At 39.8% G+C, this 18,852-nt stretch overlaps 2 protein-coding genes across 2 annotated transcripts in view; one reads left to right on the forward strand and one right to left on the reverse strand.

Annotated features, from left to right (window-relative positions):
• The window catches only part of LOC129247444 (WD repeat-containing protein 75), a 41,697-nt gene that overhangs the window by 20,705 nt on the left and 2,140 nt on the right, over positions 1-18,852 (reverse strand). Inside the window, exons 7-10 of the mRNA XM_054886573.1 lie at positions 17,741-18,833; positions 17,523-17,664; positions 17,279-17,439; positions 16,995-17,198 (exon numbers count right to left, since the gene is read on the reverse strand). Coding sequence (XP_054742548.1) covers positions 16,995-17,198; positions 17,279-17,439; positions 17,523-17,664; positions 17,741-18,833 — 1,600 coding nt within the window. The remainder of the gene's footprint in view (positions 1-16,994; positions 17,199-17,278; positions 17,440-17,522; positions 17,665-17,740; positions 18,834-18,852) is intronic.
• LOC129247445 (uncharacterized) lies at positions 780-9,004 on the forward strand. Its single transcript, XM_054886574.1, has 2 exons — positions 780-1,417; positions 8,011-9,004. The coding sequence occupies exons 1-2, from the start codon at positions 1,319-1,321 to the stop codon at positions 8,131-8,133; spliced, it is 222 nt and encodes a 73-aa protein (XP_054742549.1). The 5' UTR covers positions 780-1,318; the 3' UTR covers positions 8,134-9,004.

Genomic DNA, 18,852 nt, shown 5'->3' on the forward strand with positions numbered 1-18,852 from the left:
TTACTCCTATACTCCATAAAAATGCACAAATTCAGGGATAACAATCGCTGCCACCGGCGAAATGGTGAGTAAATAAACAGTAACAAATAAATATTTTGCAGGTGAAAAATATGCTACAACAAAAACACCCATAGAAATACGATGGGCATTCAACTGGAACATAAAGTGTAGTAAACAAGTGGCAAAAGAAAAATGTGCAGAAAGAGGGGGAAAAACTAGCATTTTTTTTTTAAATACATTGAAAAGAAGAGGAAGATACAGCTCGCAAAACAGTTGTAAACAATGAAATATCACAATAAAAAAAAAATTAAAATTAAAAAAGGAAAGAAAAATTAAAAACTTCACAATACAAACAAGAAGGAAAAGAAATATATGAGAAAAATAAGATAAGCGCTATTGCCATTGACTGAAATGCAAGCGGAATCCATTGCGCACAAAAATTGCCAGAGCTGGTGCAACTTAGTGCAGCAACTATGCAACACAATAATTCTCGATGGTTGCCGCCACAGACTACCACCATTACACTCGTTGCTAACCACACCGCCCCCACTCAACACTGGCATCACCACCACGGCCCATCGCAGACACAGTTGGACGAGAAGCAGAGTGAGGCAGCGGCAACAGATGGGACACTGGCGCTGGTGCTGGCTGTGACTGTGACTGTGACAAACGTGGCAGTTATCTCCGCTGTCGTTTTCGCAGTCGTCGTGCAAACAATGCGAGCATCGGTTCTCGCATATAAATTGGGACGCATGCAGCACTATGTCCGATAATTTGAAATTGTCATTCGCGCTCGTCAGAACACACAAAAGGCTAAACGCGGTACAACGTGGCGTATGCGGCACGCGCAAAAATCGAAAACAAAAAATTGTAGAAAGTAACAATAAAAAATAGTTAAATAAGCATTACACAAATATATGTATGAATTGTGGATTGTGAAGTGTGTTACAAAAAAGCATAGAAACAAAAACCAACGGAAAATTATTAATAAAATTAGTAAAACGCAGCAAAACTTAATGTAACAAAGTAGCGAACGCATTAAATAATAAACAGAGGAAGATTTGTTAAGAAAGTTTTGCAAAAAAGTGGCAAGAATTTGAAGTGTTTGCGTTTTTCTTTGCTTTTAAACTTTATCCTTAAACATCAACAAATAGAAGTGAACTTATTGTTTTTTTTGTGTAATAAGTGCAAACTTTTCGCTGGAAGGATTTCACGCACATACAGACACACTCACACATTTAAAACGAATTGTGAAATTCAAAAGCGTGAAAAATATAATAAATCATAAATAACTGCAAATATAAAAAAACAACAAAAAATGCTGTCGAAATTGTTCCATATTTTTGCTATTGTTGCACTGCTGCTTTTCGCTCTGATGCCAACCAGCCAGTGTGGACCGTTGCCAAAAGTGGATGAGGTAAGGGTTTGTTTGGATTGAGAGAAAAAAAAACGAAAATAAGTTTAAAGCAGTTCATTTTAAAACAGAAAAACTGAAAGTAAAGCATCAGGATAGAAAATGAATATTTGGAACTGTGTAGTTTATTGTAATATAAGAGAAATTATTATTTTTTTTTTGTTCAGCGCGGAATAAGAACATTTCAAGGCAAGTATACAGAGAAAAAATATGTACCAAATGTAACAGAAGATACTCGTATACTTGAAATCATAATAAAAAGAGCACAGCAGCTGAAAAGAGTTTCAGGAAAAAATAAAATTAAATAATAATAATAATTAAAACTACTACAAAATTTGTAAAGTAGTTTTAAGATTAAAAAAAAAATACTAGTTTTAGGTACGTTTTTCCTAACACCCTATATCTTCTTGGTGTAGATTCTACGAAGGTTATATCCATACCTAATAATAGCTAACAGTCAGCCTGGAAATCCAACGTAGAATCTCTCGTGCCAACAATTGCTATTTTGGACTAAGCAGGCAACTGAGCAGTAAAGTCCTCTCCCGACGAACAAAACTAACACTCTACAAGGCTCTCGTCATGCCCGTCCTAACGTATGGCGCAGAAGCGTGGACGATGACAACATCCGATGAAGCGACACTTGGAGTGTTTGAGAGAAAGATACTGCGAGAGATTTTTGGACCTTTGCACGTTGGCAACGGCAAATATCGCAGACGATGAGCTGTATGAGCTTTACGACGACATAGACATAGCGCAGCGAATAAAGATCCAGCGGCTACGCTGGCTGGGTCATGTCGTCCGAATGGATACAAACGCTCCGGCTCTGAAAGTATTTGATGCGGTACCAGCTGGTGGTAGCAAAGGAAGAGGAAGGCCACCTCTGCGTTGAAAAGATCAGGTGGAGAAGGACTAGGCTTCACTTGGTGTGTCCAACTGGCGCCGGTTAGCACGAGAAAGAAACGACTGGCGCGCGCTTTGTTAAACTCGGCCAAAATGGAGTAAACGGTTATAGCGCCAATTAAGAAGCAGATAGCTAACAGTCTATGATTTCCAACAAATGCTTCGTCAACACTCGACTTTCGAAAAACTTAACAAAACTATATTTATTTATTTATGACCTAACATACTCAAAGCAAAAACAAATATGAAAATATGTGATAACCCTCGACCGATGCGGTAAGAGACTCTAGACCAAGAACGATTAGACGTGACAAGAAAAGAACTGAAAAATGCAATCCTGTAAAATCTTAGCTGAAACAAAGGACAATTTTATTTGATTCGCAACTAAAATTAACAGTTAACGGCACTTTAAATCTATGCACGTGATCCCGTGCACAATTACCCCGTCAGATAAAAAAAGCTTAAATGCACTCACAAGGCAACTTAAAGAAGCGCTTGTTAATGAACGAAGCACACAATTTAATCGCTATCTCAGTAGTCTAAGCGCTACAGCAGATTCTGAGTAGGTACTCGCTCTGGAAGGCTGCTAGAAATATAAAAAGACCTATACTCTCTAGATACCTGCCCTTCGAATGGAAAATAATGAATGGGCTAAAAGCGACTCCGAAAGAGCAGCGACATTTGCCCGGCACATAAAAAAGAGTATTTACCCCACACTCAATGACCTCTTCACCCAGTACCCTAGAAGACATAAATTCTATCCTAACACAAACCTATCAAATGGACCCAGCCACACGTAAATTCTCTAAATTTGAAGTGAAATCTGCCATTAAAAATCTGAACACTAATAAATCACCCTGCTACGATCTTATAACAGCCAAAGTACTCAAAGAGCTCCCAGAAAAAGGAGTTACTCTGTTAACGTATTTTGTAAAATGCAATTATACTAATTGGAAAGTTTCCTGCCCAATGAAAAGTGGCTCAAATTAAAATGGTCCTCAAACCTGGCAGCAACCCAGATTCAATTGAATCGTATCGTCCAATAAGCCTTCTACCAATCATTTCCAAACTTATGGAATGATTTATTCTTAAAAGACTGTGTCCGATCATCGAAGAACGAAAAATAATACCCAATCATCAGTTCGGTTTTCGAAAAGAACTCAGTACTATACAACAAGTTCATAGAATTGTTGAATACACTCACAATGCATTCGAAATAAAAAAAATACTGCACAGCAGCGTTCCTCGATATTGCCCAAGCTTTTGACAGACAGGGTATGGCACGACGGCTTGCTCTACAAAATTTAAACCACCTTCCCTATGAACTTCTACACACTTATAAAGTCTTCTCTTAATAACCGAAATTTCTTCGTCAAAGGAGATCATCTCTCCGAGCTCTGCGAAAGTTCAGTGGGCGAAGCGTAATGGGACCAATATTGTACCTACTCTACACATATGACTTACCCGAAACTGAAGGAGTAACTACAAGCATATTTGCTGATGATACTGCTTTACTAGCAAGTGACTCTTTCCCGTAAGCAGCTTCTTCTAAACTGCAAAAAGGACTCGACAAAATCCCCCTATGGCTCAAAAAATGGAGAATAAAGTCCAATGAAACAAAATCAGTACAAGTCACATTCACTCTTAAGCGAGAAACTTGCCCACCCGCCATACTCAACGATATGGGCATTCCACAAAGCAATGAAACCAAACATCTAGGAATGCATCTAGACAGAAAATTAACATAGAAAACACATATATTCTCAAAAAGAAAATCACCTGGTATTAAAATCAGGGACTTTTAATGACTTTTATATGGTCATTCCCAAGTTTCTGTCGAAAGCAAATTGCTCTTATACTCAGCAGTTCTAAAACCCGTGTGGGTATTCAACTTTGGGGCACTGCGGCAAGCTCCAATAAGAATGATCACCAACTCACCCTACTGTATTACAAACTCGCAAATACACCGTGACCTCCAAATATCCACTGTTATGCAAGAAATAGAGAAATATGCAAGATCCCACAATCTCAGGCTCTTAGCTCACTCTAACTCCTTAATAACGGAAATAATAGCAAATCCCATTGCTTTCACCCGACTCAAAAGAAAATCCACCACAGATCTCCTCTTTTAGTAGGGGAAAAATGAAATGGGTTGACCACTAGCTGCATCCCATAAACGACTAATATTCTCTAGCTGCTAGTTTAAGTTATTCTACAAATATTGCTTATGTATACAGCTTATATATACAGCTTGCAATAAAAGTGTTCTTAAAAAACAAAAAAAAAAAAAAATAAAAATAAAAAAACAATTATCACAAAGATGTGCACACGGCAGGTAATGGGTTAATACAAGTTCCTTTAAAGGATAGTTTTTGGGTCGGGCTAACACACAGGATGGTGAAAAATAGAATAAAATATAGAAACAAATTTAGATTCAATGGCACAGCAAGCCGGCCGGTTTTTGTCTTATATACAAGGTAACAATATGTATGTATGTATGCATATACTATGTATGTATGTACTATGTGTCTTTGATGTGTCTTTGTACACTTAAAGGCATTTGCATGACCTTCACCACAACCATTAGCTATTATTTTCAACAAAACTAATTTGGTAAACGTGCCGAATTGATGAAGAAAAAAATCACATACACAGATAACACAAACAATAACATTAAGAATAACAATCAAATCACATGAAAACAAATTGATAAACAGCAGGCATTTCTAAACTATTTCTGTGACACTTAAAACCTAATGAATGATGGCTTCGTTTTAAGGGCTATCAGAGCAAGTACCTACTACACAGTGAACAAGAAGAAGAGAAGAATAAAGCGTTTATATTAATATTACAATTCAAGCAAATCACCTACGTTGGTGTGTAAAATAGCGGCACTAATAAAAATGCAGCGCCCAGGCGCCAAAAAATTTACACAACAAACGATTTTACATAAACGAACACTGAGTGGGAAGTAAAGTACAACTAAGTAAAGGGCAGACTAATTGGGGGTAAGGATGGTCATATGCACGTTTTCCATATAGTAAAGTACAACTAAGTAAAGGGCACATGAATGGGGGTAAAGACGGTCATATGCACGTTTTCCACATATTTAGTTGACCAAAGTATTGATCGCATGCTGACATTGTGCAGCAATACATACATACATATTTGAATGAGCGAATTCTATTTGAAAAAAAAAATAAAAAAATAAAAAATGTTCATATATTGACGCAAAATTTCCAAAGGATACAAGAAAAATAAATAATTCAAAATTAGCAATAGCGCGAGAGTGGCTGTCAAATTAGTGAAAAGTAGTCATCAAGCCAATTTCAAAAATCCTGAATATCGTCTGCCCGTGAACATCGAAAACTGAAGAAAAGATCAATAGAGTAAAAGAAAAGTTGATCAATCATCGCAAATTAAGTGTCAAAAAACTGCCAAACATTGCTTATGGATCCGTTCAGGACATTGTAGCGCGTGATTTGGGTTTCGTCGTGTTGCTGCAAAGTTGGTCGCAAAGCATCTGAGTTTCATACAAAAAAGGGACCGCGTTGATATCGCCAAAAATCTTGGAAACTGAATTCGACCCAAAATTCATCAAACGCATCATTACTGGAGACGAGACGTAGATTTACGAGGTGAGTGAGTGCAAATCAGGCGAGTGAGTGGAGATAGCTCCGAATGAACCAAGACCAAAAAACCACGTCGTTTTCATCAAAAAAAAGTAAGCAATGTTCATGGTTTTTATGGATTACAGCGGCATTGCACACCACGAATTTTTCCCAAAAGGTCAGACAGTCAATAAGGACTACTATTTGGGCGTTATGAGACGTTTCATGTGTTTTACGTGAAGCAATTCGCCTGAGAATCGGGGATTTGTGGGAAAACAACTCGTGGATTTTGAACCCTGAAAACGCACCGCCACACAGTGCCATCGTTATCCGTGAAGCGTTGACCAAAAACGAAACGAATATCATCCAACAGCCAACGAATTCAGCTGATATGGCTGCCTGCGAATTTTTTCTGTTTCACTACGGAGAACGCGTTTTAACAACCGAAAGGAAGTAATGGAAAACTAAAGATAACTTTAATGCCTACCGAAAATAGAGTTTCTAAAATGTTTCTAGAGCTGGATCAAACGTTGGCGTAAATGCATTGCAGTTGATAGAGAGCACTTTGAAGGCGATAATATCACTGTTGAAGAATAAAATTGTATTTTGAATTATTTGAATAAATGTCGGGAACTTTTTGCTCAAGGTGGTAGATATACTGAGGCAATACGAACGATGGTGTGTAGATTAGGTAAGGTTTTTGTGGCAGTCGATCACGATGGCACAATGGTGTGTAATAGACAAATATTTTTCATATATTTCTTTTTTTTTAATATATTTTTAATCCAATGAATGTTAGGAAAAATCATAGCAAGTACCTGTTCAACTTCGTTAGCGAGCCTGAAGATGCGTTTGCACGACAGTCGAATCTATGTTATCGGAACATCCCGGATTTATATCCGGTCAAGGACTTTCACTCCCGTACATGTTTGGGGAATATGTATGCTTATACAACAACAACAATGCCTTTGGATATTAGGGAGTACTGGCGCGTTATCAGGATAGAAAAGTTCTTTTAGGGGCAATGCCTCTCTGGTACCCTGCCGTATATTTTTTCTTTGGCTTTGAGATTTATTGTATAACGAAATCTGAAATCAAGACGGTCATAAAAAAGCAATGTTGCATTTAAGCGAAATTACTGTTATGTGACATTTCATCATCATTTTGGCATCATTTTTATTTCTTATTATAATTTTTTTTTTATTTGTTTTTTTTTTAGTGTTAGCCGGATCGGTAGATCTACATAACAGCAGAATAATTGTTAGGGAAGGAATGTAGTAGGAGCTATTAAAAAACAAAACAAAAAAACAACAAATTGTAGCAGGTTAAACCAGTCTGTTATTGCGACAAACTCAGTACAACTCGGAGAGAACTGACTTCATCGTCCCGATAGTAACATTCAAAAAGAATTTTGGCACTCTTTTTCCATCTCAGGAAGAAGGGTTACGCTCTTACGGTATTCTCACTTTGAAACTTCGACACTAGAGTCTACACAGACGGCTCTAAAATAGATTGTGGTGTTGGCGCTGGTATATATTATGATAGACTTAGAATAGAAAAATCTGTTCGCCTTCCTGATGCCTGAAGTGTGTTTCAACCGGAAGTACTGGCATTTGTGAGCCACTAATCGCTGAGACTAATCGCCAGACTAATCGAGAAACCAGCAACGAAGAAATAATAAATTTGCTTGAATAGGCGATATGACGGTGAAACTGTTGCGCCCACCCTAGCATGAAAAAGAGTAGTGGCACACGCACACATTTTCGATTGATGTTTACAAAAAGTGAATTTAATAATCGAAAAACAAAGCCTATCACACGACCAAAATCACGTAGACTTGAAACACTATTCTTTCATATTTTCATTTTTTTATTTCTTTCGTTTTGTTTTTTTTTTTTTTACTTTTCCTCTCAGAGATGACTCACTTACATTGCAAGCATTTCTAACCGCAAGCAAGTGCAACGGCACTCGCTCTAGAAGAGTACTTTTGTTTAGAATATGTAAAGCAAAATAGAAATGCGCAAAATGTTTCAATTGAAAATTAAATGAATTCTTTCTTTCTTTTTCTACTTGATTTTCTTGCAGCAACAACTTTCGAAAATACCGCAATGGCATTGTTTGCGCTACTTCAAACACGATTTGTTGATGATGCGTCGCTGTCGGCATTTGCATGTGCCGACGGCGCCACGTTCGGGTAATGTCAAATGAGTGCTAATGCTGGGTGGACCCTGCCGCCCACCACACTGGATTGGTTTCGTTGCGGACTGATTAACTAAATGACTTACATATATATACATAGTATAACAAGGAGGAGGAGGAGAAAAATGTTTATTGCAACAACAATAATTACTTTAATAGCAAGCACAACAACAGCAGCAGTAGCAGCAGCAGTAGCAGCAGCAACAAGCAAACGAAAAAGCTTAATATTTTGACCGAAGTTGTATACATACATGCGTATGTGTGTATGTGTTCATGTATTGTTATGCACAAATTTATATACTCATACGACAATACGCACCCACTGACTGATTATCGCATAAATAATGTGTGAAAATATGTATGTACGGGTATGTAAGTGTAATTGCTCGCAGAATCAAAAAGACCCGGAAATGTAGGCAATTTTTTTCTTTCTTTTTTTTGTTGCCTTTTATTTTGATCAAATATTATATACAAATACTCAAATAAAAAGGTACTCACGCACATTTGCATACATACATATATATGTGAATATATATATGTTCTTGTGTATATAAGGAAATATTTTGTTGTACATCTCAACTAAACTGCATACATACATAAAAAGAAAATAATAAAAATACTCAATAGTAAAAAATTTATTTCTCAGGAAATTTTCTATGATTCCGTATGACCGCGAAAATTCTTTGTACAAGGAAAAATATTGAAAAATTATCTGAGCAAAATTTCAATAATACAAAATTCAGCAAAATGTCTTTACGTGCATTCATTTATTTTGTAGCAATTAGTAGCAGCATTTAGCTCTAATTTTACTTAAAAAATAATATTAAATACTTTTAAGAAAATACATATTTACATAACTGTATTTATGCTCAAATAATAAGCGAATGCCAAATGTACTTCATACATTCCTATATGAAAATATGTTATTTGTACTTTTTTATGCTAAATTTTTTGTATTTTTTAATAAACGTAAAATGAAAATTACATAATAATAATAAAAAAAAACATATTTTCACTACATTGAAATAAGTTACTTATCCGGCAGTAGGTGATAGAAATTTTATACTCATACAAGGGTGTGCAAAATTAATAATCAAATTTTGTTCTTGAATAATATTTTTCATTAAATCAAAACAAAAAATGATTTTGAGTGATGAAAATTCCATCAGAGGAGGCAATGTCGGCATTCAATATATGCTTGGATTGGACAGCGCAAAGGAATGCTTGCTTAAACGATGTTATGACGCTGCAGAGGCTCAGAAGCGGTGTGGTTCTGAGCAAGCGAGTGCGCACAAAACAAACCAAAATCGAAAATTTCTTTAATTTCAAATGAAAATTATCGCTTTAAAGCGTATTTAATTAATATAATAAAAAAAAGTAAACTTGGATTGCGATCAGTAAAAAAAACCTATTTTAATTTGTATGGGAAAAAATCCTCAGTACTTGACAACCTCAAGTACTAAAGCGCCGTTTTGATACCATTATGAGACCTCCAACAGATATCTACAGCCAACCAGAGCTGTTGATGTAATGGAGAAGATTGATGGGATTTAGGTTGGCGCACTGCCTCAGGCTATCGAAGAAAGGAGCCCCCAGTGACCTTAGTCGTCTAGCTGCCAAACCCGGACATTTACAGAGAAAGTGCTCTACAGTCTCCTTCTCTGCAAGGTCCGCACAGCTTCTGCAATGGGGGTAAACCAAGCTTTTCCGCGTGTGTGCCGATTCTCTAGTGACTACGAGTTTGGAAATTGAATGGCGTGGAAGCCCAAAGACTTTCTGAGCCTTCTCTATATTGTACTAGGGCCGAAGGGTTTTCGAAATATCACATGAAGAAATGGAGCTCCATCTTTTCTGCGTTTTTCTGAGAAATAATTTGTGCAGTTCCTCTTTAACAACTGTCAGGGGGATGCCGATGACCGGGTAGGAGATTTCTGAGGCCAATTCAGTCTGGCGTCGTCAGAGCCTTGATCGCGGCTTGACTATCGGAGAATATGTTAATATCGCCCTCACTTCCGCGTTCCATTACTAACCATTTTGTATGCCTGCAGGATCGCAAAGACTTCTGGTTGAAAAACACTAGCAGTGTTCGGCAGTTTAAAGGAGATAGACAAATTGGCTGATTTAGAGAAAACCCCTGCTCCGACTCCCGATTCCATCTCGGAACCATCAATGAAGACAGAGGTGCAAGCTTCGGTGCAGATTTTCCCCTCGATCCAAACCTGCCTCTTTGGAAAGATTGCCCTTGCACGACCCTCAATCTAGAATCTATTACAAAATTTTCTATTTTTATTAAATATTCTAATATCTATTACAAAAGTTCTTCCAAAAATGGGTCGAGAAAAGCCCATCCAAGTCAGTCCTGATACTTACAAGGTAAAGTCCAAAATAAACAAGACTGGCGTTATAAAAATGTTTTTGAAGGCGCCATCTTTTTAATGAGTTAGTGCGTTGAAAGTTACATCCCTAGCTGGCTTCCAGTGAAAGCTTGCTGGCATTTGGTTCAGTGGAAGCGAAGTTATTGCGTCTAAAGTACCCGTATGTTTGTGTCATCGGTACAAAAATGAGTTTCGAACAAAGAGCTACTGTCAAATTTTGTTTTAAAATCGGTTAAACGTTTACCGAAACATTTGAATTGATGAAAAAAGTTATGGCGATCTATCTCGTGCCAGAGTTCATCAAGTGGTTTACACGTTTCAGAGATGGTTGTGAGGACATAAATGGCAATGAACATACGGGCCGCCCAAAATCAGTAATCACCGAAAACTTCATCGAAATTGTTCGGAAATTTATAAAAATTGAACCAAAATTATCGTTGAAATTCATGGAATCGGAGTTGAATATCTCTAAACCATCGATTTATCGCATTTTAACTGATCTTTGGGCTTACGAAAGGTCTGTGCACGTTTCATTCCGCACAAGTTAACTGAGGACCAAAAATTGCTCAGAATTCAACATTCTTCTTCTTCTTAATTGGCGCGATAACCGCTTACGCGATTTTGGCCGAGCTTAATAAAGCGCGCCAGTCGTTTCTTTCTCGTGATAACCGGCGCCAATTGGACACACCAAGTGAAGCCAAGTCCTTCTCCACCTGATCTTTCCAACGCAGAAGAGGCCTTCCTCTTCCTCTGCTACCACCAGCTGGTACCGCATCGAATACTTTCAAAGCCGGAGCGTTTGTATCCATTCGGACGACATGACCCAGCCAACGAAGCCGCTGGATCTTTATTCGCTGTGCTATGTCTATGTCGTCGTAAAGCTCATACAGCTCATCGTTCCATCGTCTGCGATATTCGCCGTTGCCAACGTGCAAAGGTCCAAAAATCTTACGCAGAATCTTTCTCTCGAACACTCCAAGCGTCGCTTCATCGGATGTTGTCATCGTCCAAGCTTCTGCGCCATACGTCAGGACGGGCATGATGAGAGTCTTGTAGAGTGTTAGTTTTGTTCGTCGAGAGAGGACTTTACTGCTCAGTTGCCTACTTAGTCCAAAGTAGCACTTGTTGGCAACAGAGATTCTACGTTGGATTTCAAGGCTGACATTGTTATAGGTGTTAATGCTGGTTCCCAAATACACGAAGTCTTTTACAACCTCAAAATTATAACTGTCTACAGTGACGTGGGTGCCGATACGCGAGTGCGCCGACTGTTTGTTTGAAGACAGGAGGTACTTCGTTTTGTCCTCGTTCACCACCAGACCCATTCGCTTTGCCTCTTTATCCAGTTTGGAGAAGGCAGATGATATCGATATCATCGGCATACGCCAACAATTGTACGCTCTTATAAAATATTGTGCCTGAGCGATTAAGTTCTGCGGCTCGTACGATGCTCTCCAACATCAGGTTAAAGAAGTCACACGACAGTGAGTCACCCTGTCTGAAACCTCGTTTGGTATCAAACGGCTCGGAGAGGTCCTTCCCAATTCTGACGGCGCTGCTGGTGTTGAGCAACGTCATCTTACATAGCCGTATTAGTTTCGCGGGGATACCAAATTCAGACATAGCGGCATACAGGTAACTCCTTTCTGTACTGTCGAATGCAGCTTTGAAGTCGACGAAAAGATGGTGTGTGTCGATTCTCCTTTCATGGGTCCTTTCCAAGATTTGGCGTATTGTGAATATTTGGTCGATGGTAGACTTTCCAGGTCTGAAGCCACACTGATAAGATCAGTTGGTTGACGGTGGGCTTCAGCCTTTCACACAATACGCTCGCTAGAACCTTATAGGCGATATTTAGAAGACTAATCCCGCGGTAATTGGCACAAATTGCAGGATCGCCCTTCTTATGGATTGGGCAGAGCACACTTAAATTCCAATCGGCAGGCATGCTTTCATCCGACCATATTTTGCATAGGAGCTGATGCATGCACCTTACCAGCTCCTCGCCGCCATGTTTGAATAGCTCAGCCGGGAGTCCGTCGGCGCCCGCGGCTTTGTTGTTCTTTAGGCGCGTTATCGCTATTCTCACCTCGTCATGATCGGGTAACGGAACTACAATTCCGTCGTCATCGATTGGGGTATCGGGATCTTCACATTCTCTATGACATGCGCAGCTGTCACTATTTAACAAGTTCGAGAAGTGTTCCCTCCATAATTTAAGATTGCTCTGTACGTCAGTCACCAGATCGCCGTCTTTGTTCTTACAGGAAAACGCCCCGGTCTTAAAACCTTCTGTAAGCCGCCGAACTTTCTGGTAGAATTTTCGGGCGTTGTTCCTATTGGCCAGCATCTCAAGCTCCTCGCACTCACGTATTTCGGCCTCTCGTTTCTTCTGTCGGATAATACGTCTCTCTTCCTTTTTCAGCTCTCTGTAGCGATCCCACATGGCTCGCGTTGCGCCCGATCGCAGCGTGGCTCTATAGGCGGCATCTTTTCTTTCTTCGGCAGCATGACACTCCTCGTCGTACCAATTGTTTTTTCGGGCTCGCCGGAATCCGATTTCTTCTTCGGCGGCGGTGCGTAGGGAACGAGAAATGTTGCTCCATTGCTCGCGTATGCCGATTTGTTGGGCAGTGCTTTCGGAGAGCAGGAGTGAGAGTCGAGTGGCGAATCTTCTGGCTGTTTGTTGTGATTGCAGCTTTTCGATGTCGAACATTCTTTGCGTAGGTAGATGCACGTTTTTTGCTGCACAGAGGCGGGTGCGCAGTTTGGCTGCAACAAGGTAATGATCCGAGTCGATGTTGGGTCCTCGGATCGTACGTACATCTAATACACTAGAAGCGTGTCTTCCATCTATCACAACATGATCGATCTGGTTTCGCGTTTTTCGATCAGGGGACAGCCAGGTAGCTTGGTGTATTTTCTTATGCTGGAATCTGGTGCTGCAGACTACCATGTTTCGGGCCCCGGCGAAGTCGATCAGCCTCTGTCCGTTACCGGATGTTTCGTTGTGCAGGCTGAATTTTCCGACTGTGGGACCAAAAATTCCCTCCTTGCCCACCCTGGCGTTGAAGTCGCCAAGCACGATTTTTATGTCGTGGCGGGGGCAGCGCTCATAGGAACGTTCCAGGCGCTCATAGAAGGAATCTTTGGTCGCATCGTCCTTCTCTTCCGTCGGGGCGTGGGCGCAAATTAGCGATATGTTGAAAAATCTGGCTTTGATGCGGATTGTTGCGAGACGCTCGTCCACCGGAGTGAACGACAGTACTTGGCGACGAAGTCTCTCTCCCACAACAAATCCGACACCGAATTTGCGCTCCTTTACATGGCAGCTGTAGTAGACGTCGCAAGGTCCTATGGTTTTCTTTCCTTGCCCCGTCCATCGCATCTCTTGGATGGCAGTGATGTCAGCCTTTACTCTCACGAGGACATCAACCAGCCGGGCAGAGGCACCTTCCCCATTAAGGGACCGGACATTCCAGGTGCATGCCCTCAAATCATATTCCTTATTTCGTTTGCAGGGGTCGTCATCAGTAAAGGCAGTTCTCATCCGAGGCTTTTTTAATCTTTTCATTGGGGGGGATTTTTAAGTGGCGGGTCCCAAACCCAGCGCACAACCAGCTATCCTGGAATGTTTCGCCTTCTCACGTTAGCTCACTCCCGAACGGGTGTTCGGAAGCTAACCAGAGGATACGTGGGCTAATCCCGGACGTTGTGAGCTGCTTGAACCATATGTAGAAGAATCGTCCTGGCCACTCCCAAGTGAATGGCGATCAGTAACTTTCCCCACTTGCGTGGACTTCTACACATGGAACCATCCTCAATTCAACATTCGGATGACCTTATTAAAGAGGCGAGAAAATACGAGCACTTACTTTAGAACATTGTAGTTGGTGATGAAACGTGGTGTTTCCAACATGGACCTGAAACTAAGCGTCAAAGTGCCGAATAGAACCGAATGTCTCAGATGAGCCACCACTCAAAAAATCGCGTTTGAAGAAGTCGAAAATCAAGTCGATGCTCATTTGTTTTTACGATTCCAAAGGAATTGTCCACAAGGTGTTCATGCCAAACCATCAATGCAATTTTCTATCTAGGCGTTTTGAAGCGTTTGTTGCAACGCATTCGTCGAATTAGCCCTGAATACCACGAAGGAGGAAGCTGGCGCTTATTGCATGATAATCGATCCACTCTTGTGACTGATTTTTTGACTATAAATCACATTTTTACCAACAATCACTCACCGATTTCGCCTGATATGGCTCCCTGTGGATTCTACATTTTGCGTCCGTAGAGGCCATCCAAAAGGCTTGTACCGACATCCTGGAGGACATTCCGGCCAACGGCCTGAAACACTCTTTCCAAAAGCTTTTAGAACGCGTAAAACAGTGTATTGTAAAACAAAGCGCCTGTCGTTCCTATTTTAGCTCAGTCTTGTTCATTTTGGACTTCACCTTGTATAACAGGCTGTCGTAGGAATGCATACAAGTTGCTCATATCATAAATTTTTGCAGGCTCACTATTTGTTAGCGAGTTATGCGCTCAGAAATATTTCAATCAAGAACTTCGCTCATTAGCTTTCAAGTAACAATAAATCAAGGCACATTCATTAAAGGTGGAGGCACTAGACCAATAACAATATTTTGTACGATTGATTGTGAAAGAATAATGAATTCGCCTTGTTTCACTCTAGGCTGACAGCAAGGCGAATTTATTACAGGTGACAGCAAACACATATAAGTAAAACCCTATATGTATTTGTTGTTGCGTTTGGTCCAACCATCACGTCAAAATCAGCAAGCAAATGTAAACATACGAATGTAAACATACCAATACATACAAACAAAGCATATCATTTTGACGTAAGCCATACCTACGGCGAAAAATTCAGCTGGGTGAATGCTGTCACCTTATTAAATCCACCTTGGCTGACAGCCACATGGACACGGCGAAAGAAAAAAAAAATAAACCAGCTGATTTACCGATACCTCCTTTCATAGATTCGGCTTGCAATAAATTGTAAAAAATGTGTAAAATTTTCTAGCCTTCAAATTACTATAATTAGATATTCACTTCTTTTATCCATATAAAACGAAATTTAACAGAGTTGAAAAACTGTGTTTCCTACCAAATAATAAATGCCCTACAAACGACGCGAGTTCGGGCAGATGTAGGTAAATACCAGTTTGAGGAAAAAGAAAACTATTATTTTTGCGTAAAATTTTTGCCCAAATGGTTTAAAACTGTTTTATGGTCGATCTTTAGCGCCTGGACGATTCTACGACTTTTAACATGCCGGTCAAATTCGATTATTTCTGTGATTTTATCGAAATTTTTGGCATTATCGAAATTTTCTTTAACGTCTAAAATGTCTGAACGGAATCGACGAAACCGAAATTGCACGTAATTAGCTGTTGCAGTCGACACCTTGAACACCTTTTACAAATTTATCAAAGAAAAACTGTAAAAAGTACCAAATTTTCTCTTTGCTGACTTCCATTGCTAACACCCTGTAACTCACAACTGAAGTGGTTAGGGGTAGTCAGAATTTTAAAAAAATTGGATTTTTTTGCATTTTCTTAAAGTGTAATATCATAAAAATATTATGTGAAAATTTGAAGTGAATCCGACAAATACTTTTCGAGTTATTCAACAATTAACAAAGGGCGCTCGGGCGCTCCGGAGCCTTCAAGAGCGAGTAGCTAAACTTTAAACGCGTTTTTCTCAAAACTACGTTTTTTGAACTGGTGATCAGTGTAACTTAAAAACCGCTTGATAGATTTCAATAAAATGTATACTGCTTTTAAAAAACATAATAAACTCGTGCCTGATCGAAGGATTTTTTTTTCAAAAATTTCAATTTTTTTTATTATAACAATTAATTGTCGGTTTTTTTCCTCGAAAATCTGAAAAATATTTCTTGAGGCCGCCATATTGTTAATTTTGAAAAAAAAGCTTCGATCAGGCACAAGATTATCTATTAATAAAACTAATTTCTCTTTTCCGATTGATTTTAGATGGATCTCCAAGGACTTGTGATGATCACCGCAAGGGACTTCTGGATAAACGGGCTCCACACAACAGCGATAACTTTTAAAATTATAAATTCTTTTTTTTTTTTTGAAATTTTGCTAAAGCCAAGTCAAAACACGTCAAGTCGAATGCTATATTTTTATTTTTGTAAAATAAAGCAATTGACTAAAAAAAAAAAAAAATTATTGAAAATCACCATTTTTCGGGTCTCTGACTCCTCCTAACCCCTGAATGGATCAAACAAAAAAACAGCAACCGATTTTTTTTGTGTGAAAAGTCACCTGGAACATAAACTTTAAATTGTTTGATCGATACTTTACGAGGCATCGATCACTACAGCCATCCACCGAGAAAATAATGGATTTTTTCCCCCCAAACTAATATTTTATATATTCACACAAATGCGCAAATTTTTAGCTTCTTAATTTCTATAAAGCGATAAAAAAAATGTAATGCCCTCACCGATTTGACAGCCATTTTGTGGGAATTGCCGATAACCAGCGGCCCGATCGGCTGCCGTGTGCTGCTCTGCATATCTGAGTGTTGTTGTTGAGCAAAAGTGCCAAATACACTGTACTGCACAGCCTGCTTGGCCGGATTGCTGAAAGTAATTGGGGCCGGCGCATCATCGTCCATACTATCTGGCACGCCCAGGAAGAAGATTTCCTAAAATAGCCAATGAAGCGTCATGTTAATTTGTGTCATAAATGGCAACTGATAAGTAAATTTTTTTCCGTATAATTCACCTGTTGCTCTGTTAAAAAGTATAGCGTAGACAACGCCTGCCAGTCAACGTTGAGCGAGCGATTTTTGGGATGCTGCCGTGGCAGCCAGGCAGCACCGTACAAAGGTGGCAAATTGCGCCGTTGGTAGATGGGTAGCGGTACATTTGGTTGGAATACGTACACTATGAATATCAATAAAGAGATATTTTTATGATTATAAATAAATGGATTTCAACTGTTGTATCTGCTTGGGCTTGTGGCTTACATTCATTGTACTTGGTAAAGGCAGCGACTAAATTGCTAACGGGATCGAAGGCGAAATGCTCCACGGATAGCTTACACACAGCATGCAAACGTAGCGTAAGTAGATTGTAAATGAGCACGCGTCGCTCGGTGCACACGATGACCTGCCGATAGCACGAAAAACAAGTATTTCATATATTTATTAGTTTAGTTGCGAATATTATTTCATATTTCTATTACCAAATGCGCCCATTCGCCAGCCGCAAATTGCACCTTTGAGATCTGTGCAATTACTGGGGTAGCCACCATTATTGCTTGCAACGGGTCTGTTTCTTCTGAGTGCGCTGCCTCGGTTTTGGCGCTAGCCTTTGACGTTGACGCTGAATCGCTATCGCTGTGCTGCACTTTGTTGCCGTTCGCAAGTCGCTGCTCCTGGCGGTTGCTATCACCCAGATCGAGTATCTCCATGAGTGGCAACAGTTTTTTTTGCATAGCCGCTTCATAACGATTTAGCCTTTTTTCATATTCGTGCAGACGCCATTTCGCTTTGTAGCGCTGTCTCACACTGAGTTGCTTCACTTCCTCCTGCATTTCGCGCAGGCGCTCATGCTGGCCTTCTGGCAAAATGTTTTCATACAAATAGGCGAGCACGCGTTCACGCCCTTCGGGATGCACCTTTACACGTATGCCGAGCCGTTGAAATAGCAGCACTTTGTGAAAGAAATTCAGCTGATGCATATCCATAATTTTGTTGTATAGTTTCTTTTTTCTCTCCTCATCGATTTCCTCAGGCAACACTTCCTTGGGCTTGAAATCGATTCGCTCGCATTTGTCAGCAAACTTTTCCAGCTCTTTGATAATCGTCTCGTCATTCTTTTCCACGAAATTATTAAACAATTGTAACCAGCGTTTGCGCTTCTCTGGCGTAAAGTCCTCTTTTAGCGGAGAATCCTGCTCCTTGCTGCGCAAGCACACCTGTATGTGGGGTACAACACCATCAAAGCCCGGCGGTGGTGTGAGCGCAGCTTTCAGTTGCAAATTTTCAGCTCTAAAAATGCAAAGTGTATTGCCGTAACCTGCGGCTAACAAAGATCCATCTTGCGAAAATGAAATTGACTCTACATTCAAATCTTGGTAGTTAGCTTGCGCTATGCAGAACCAAACTTTTCCCTTTTTATAAATATCATCCGATTCCTCGAGCGACCACATTTTTATGATATTATCTTCGCCAACCGTGGCGCACAGCAAATTATTGACACGATTTGGACTGGAAAATTCAATAGCTTTGAAGCCAAGCTCATGCGGCAGCTCGACATTTGTCTTCAATGTGTAACTAGAAAGAAATTTATTGT

The sequence above is a fragment of the Anastrepha obliqua genome, chromosome 5 (assembly GCF_027943255.1).
Source record: "Anastrepha obliqua isolate idAnaObli1 chromosome 5, idAnaObli1_1.0, whole genome shotgun sequence".
Lineage (NCBI taxonomy): Eukaryota > Metazoa > Arthropoda > Insecta > Diptera > Tephritidae > Anastrepha > Anastrepha obliqua.

What these genes read in the sequence shown, in the direction of transcription:
- LOC129247445 (XM_054886574.1), top strand. Translation starts at nt 1,319, where the DNA reads ATGCTGTCGAAATTGTTCCATATTTTTGCTATTGTTGCACTGCTGCTT. An exon ending in CGTTGCCAAAAGTGGATGAG is followed by an intron (nt 1,418 to 8,010) that starts GTAAGGGTTTGT and finishes ATTTTCTTGCAG; the next exon opens with CAACAACTTTCGAAAATACC.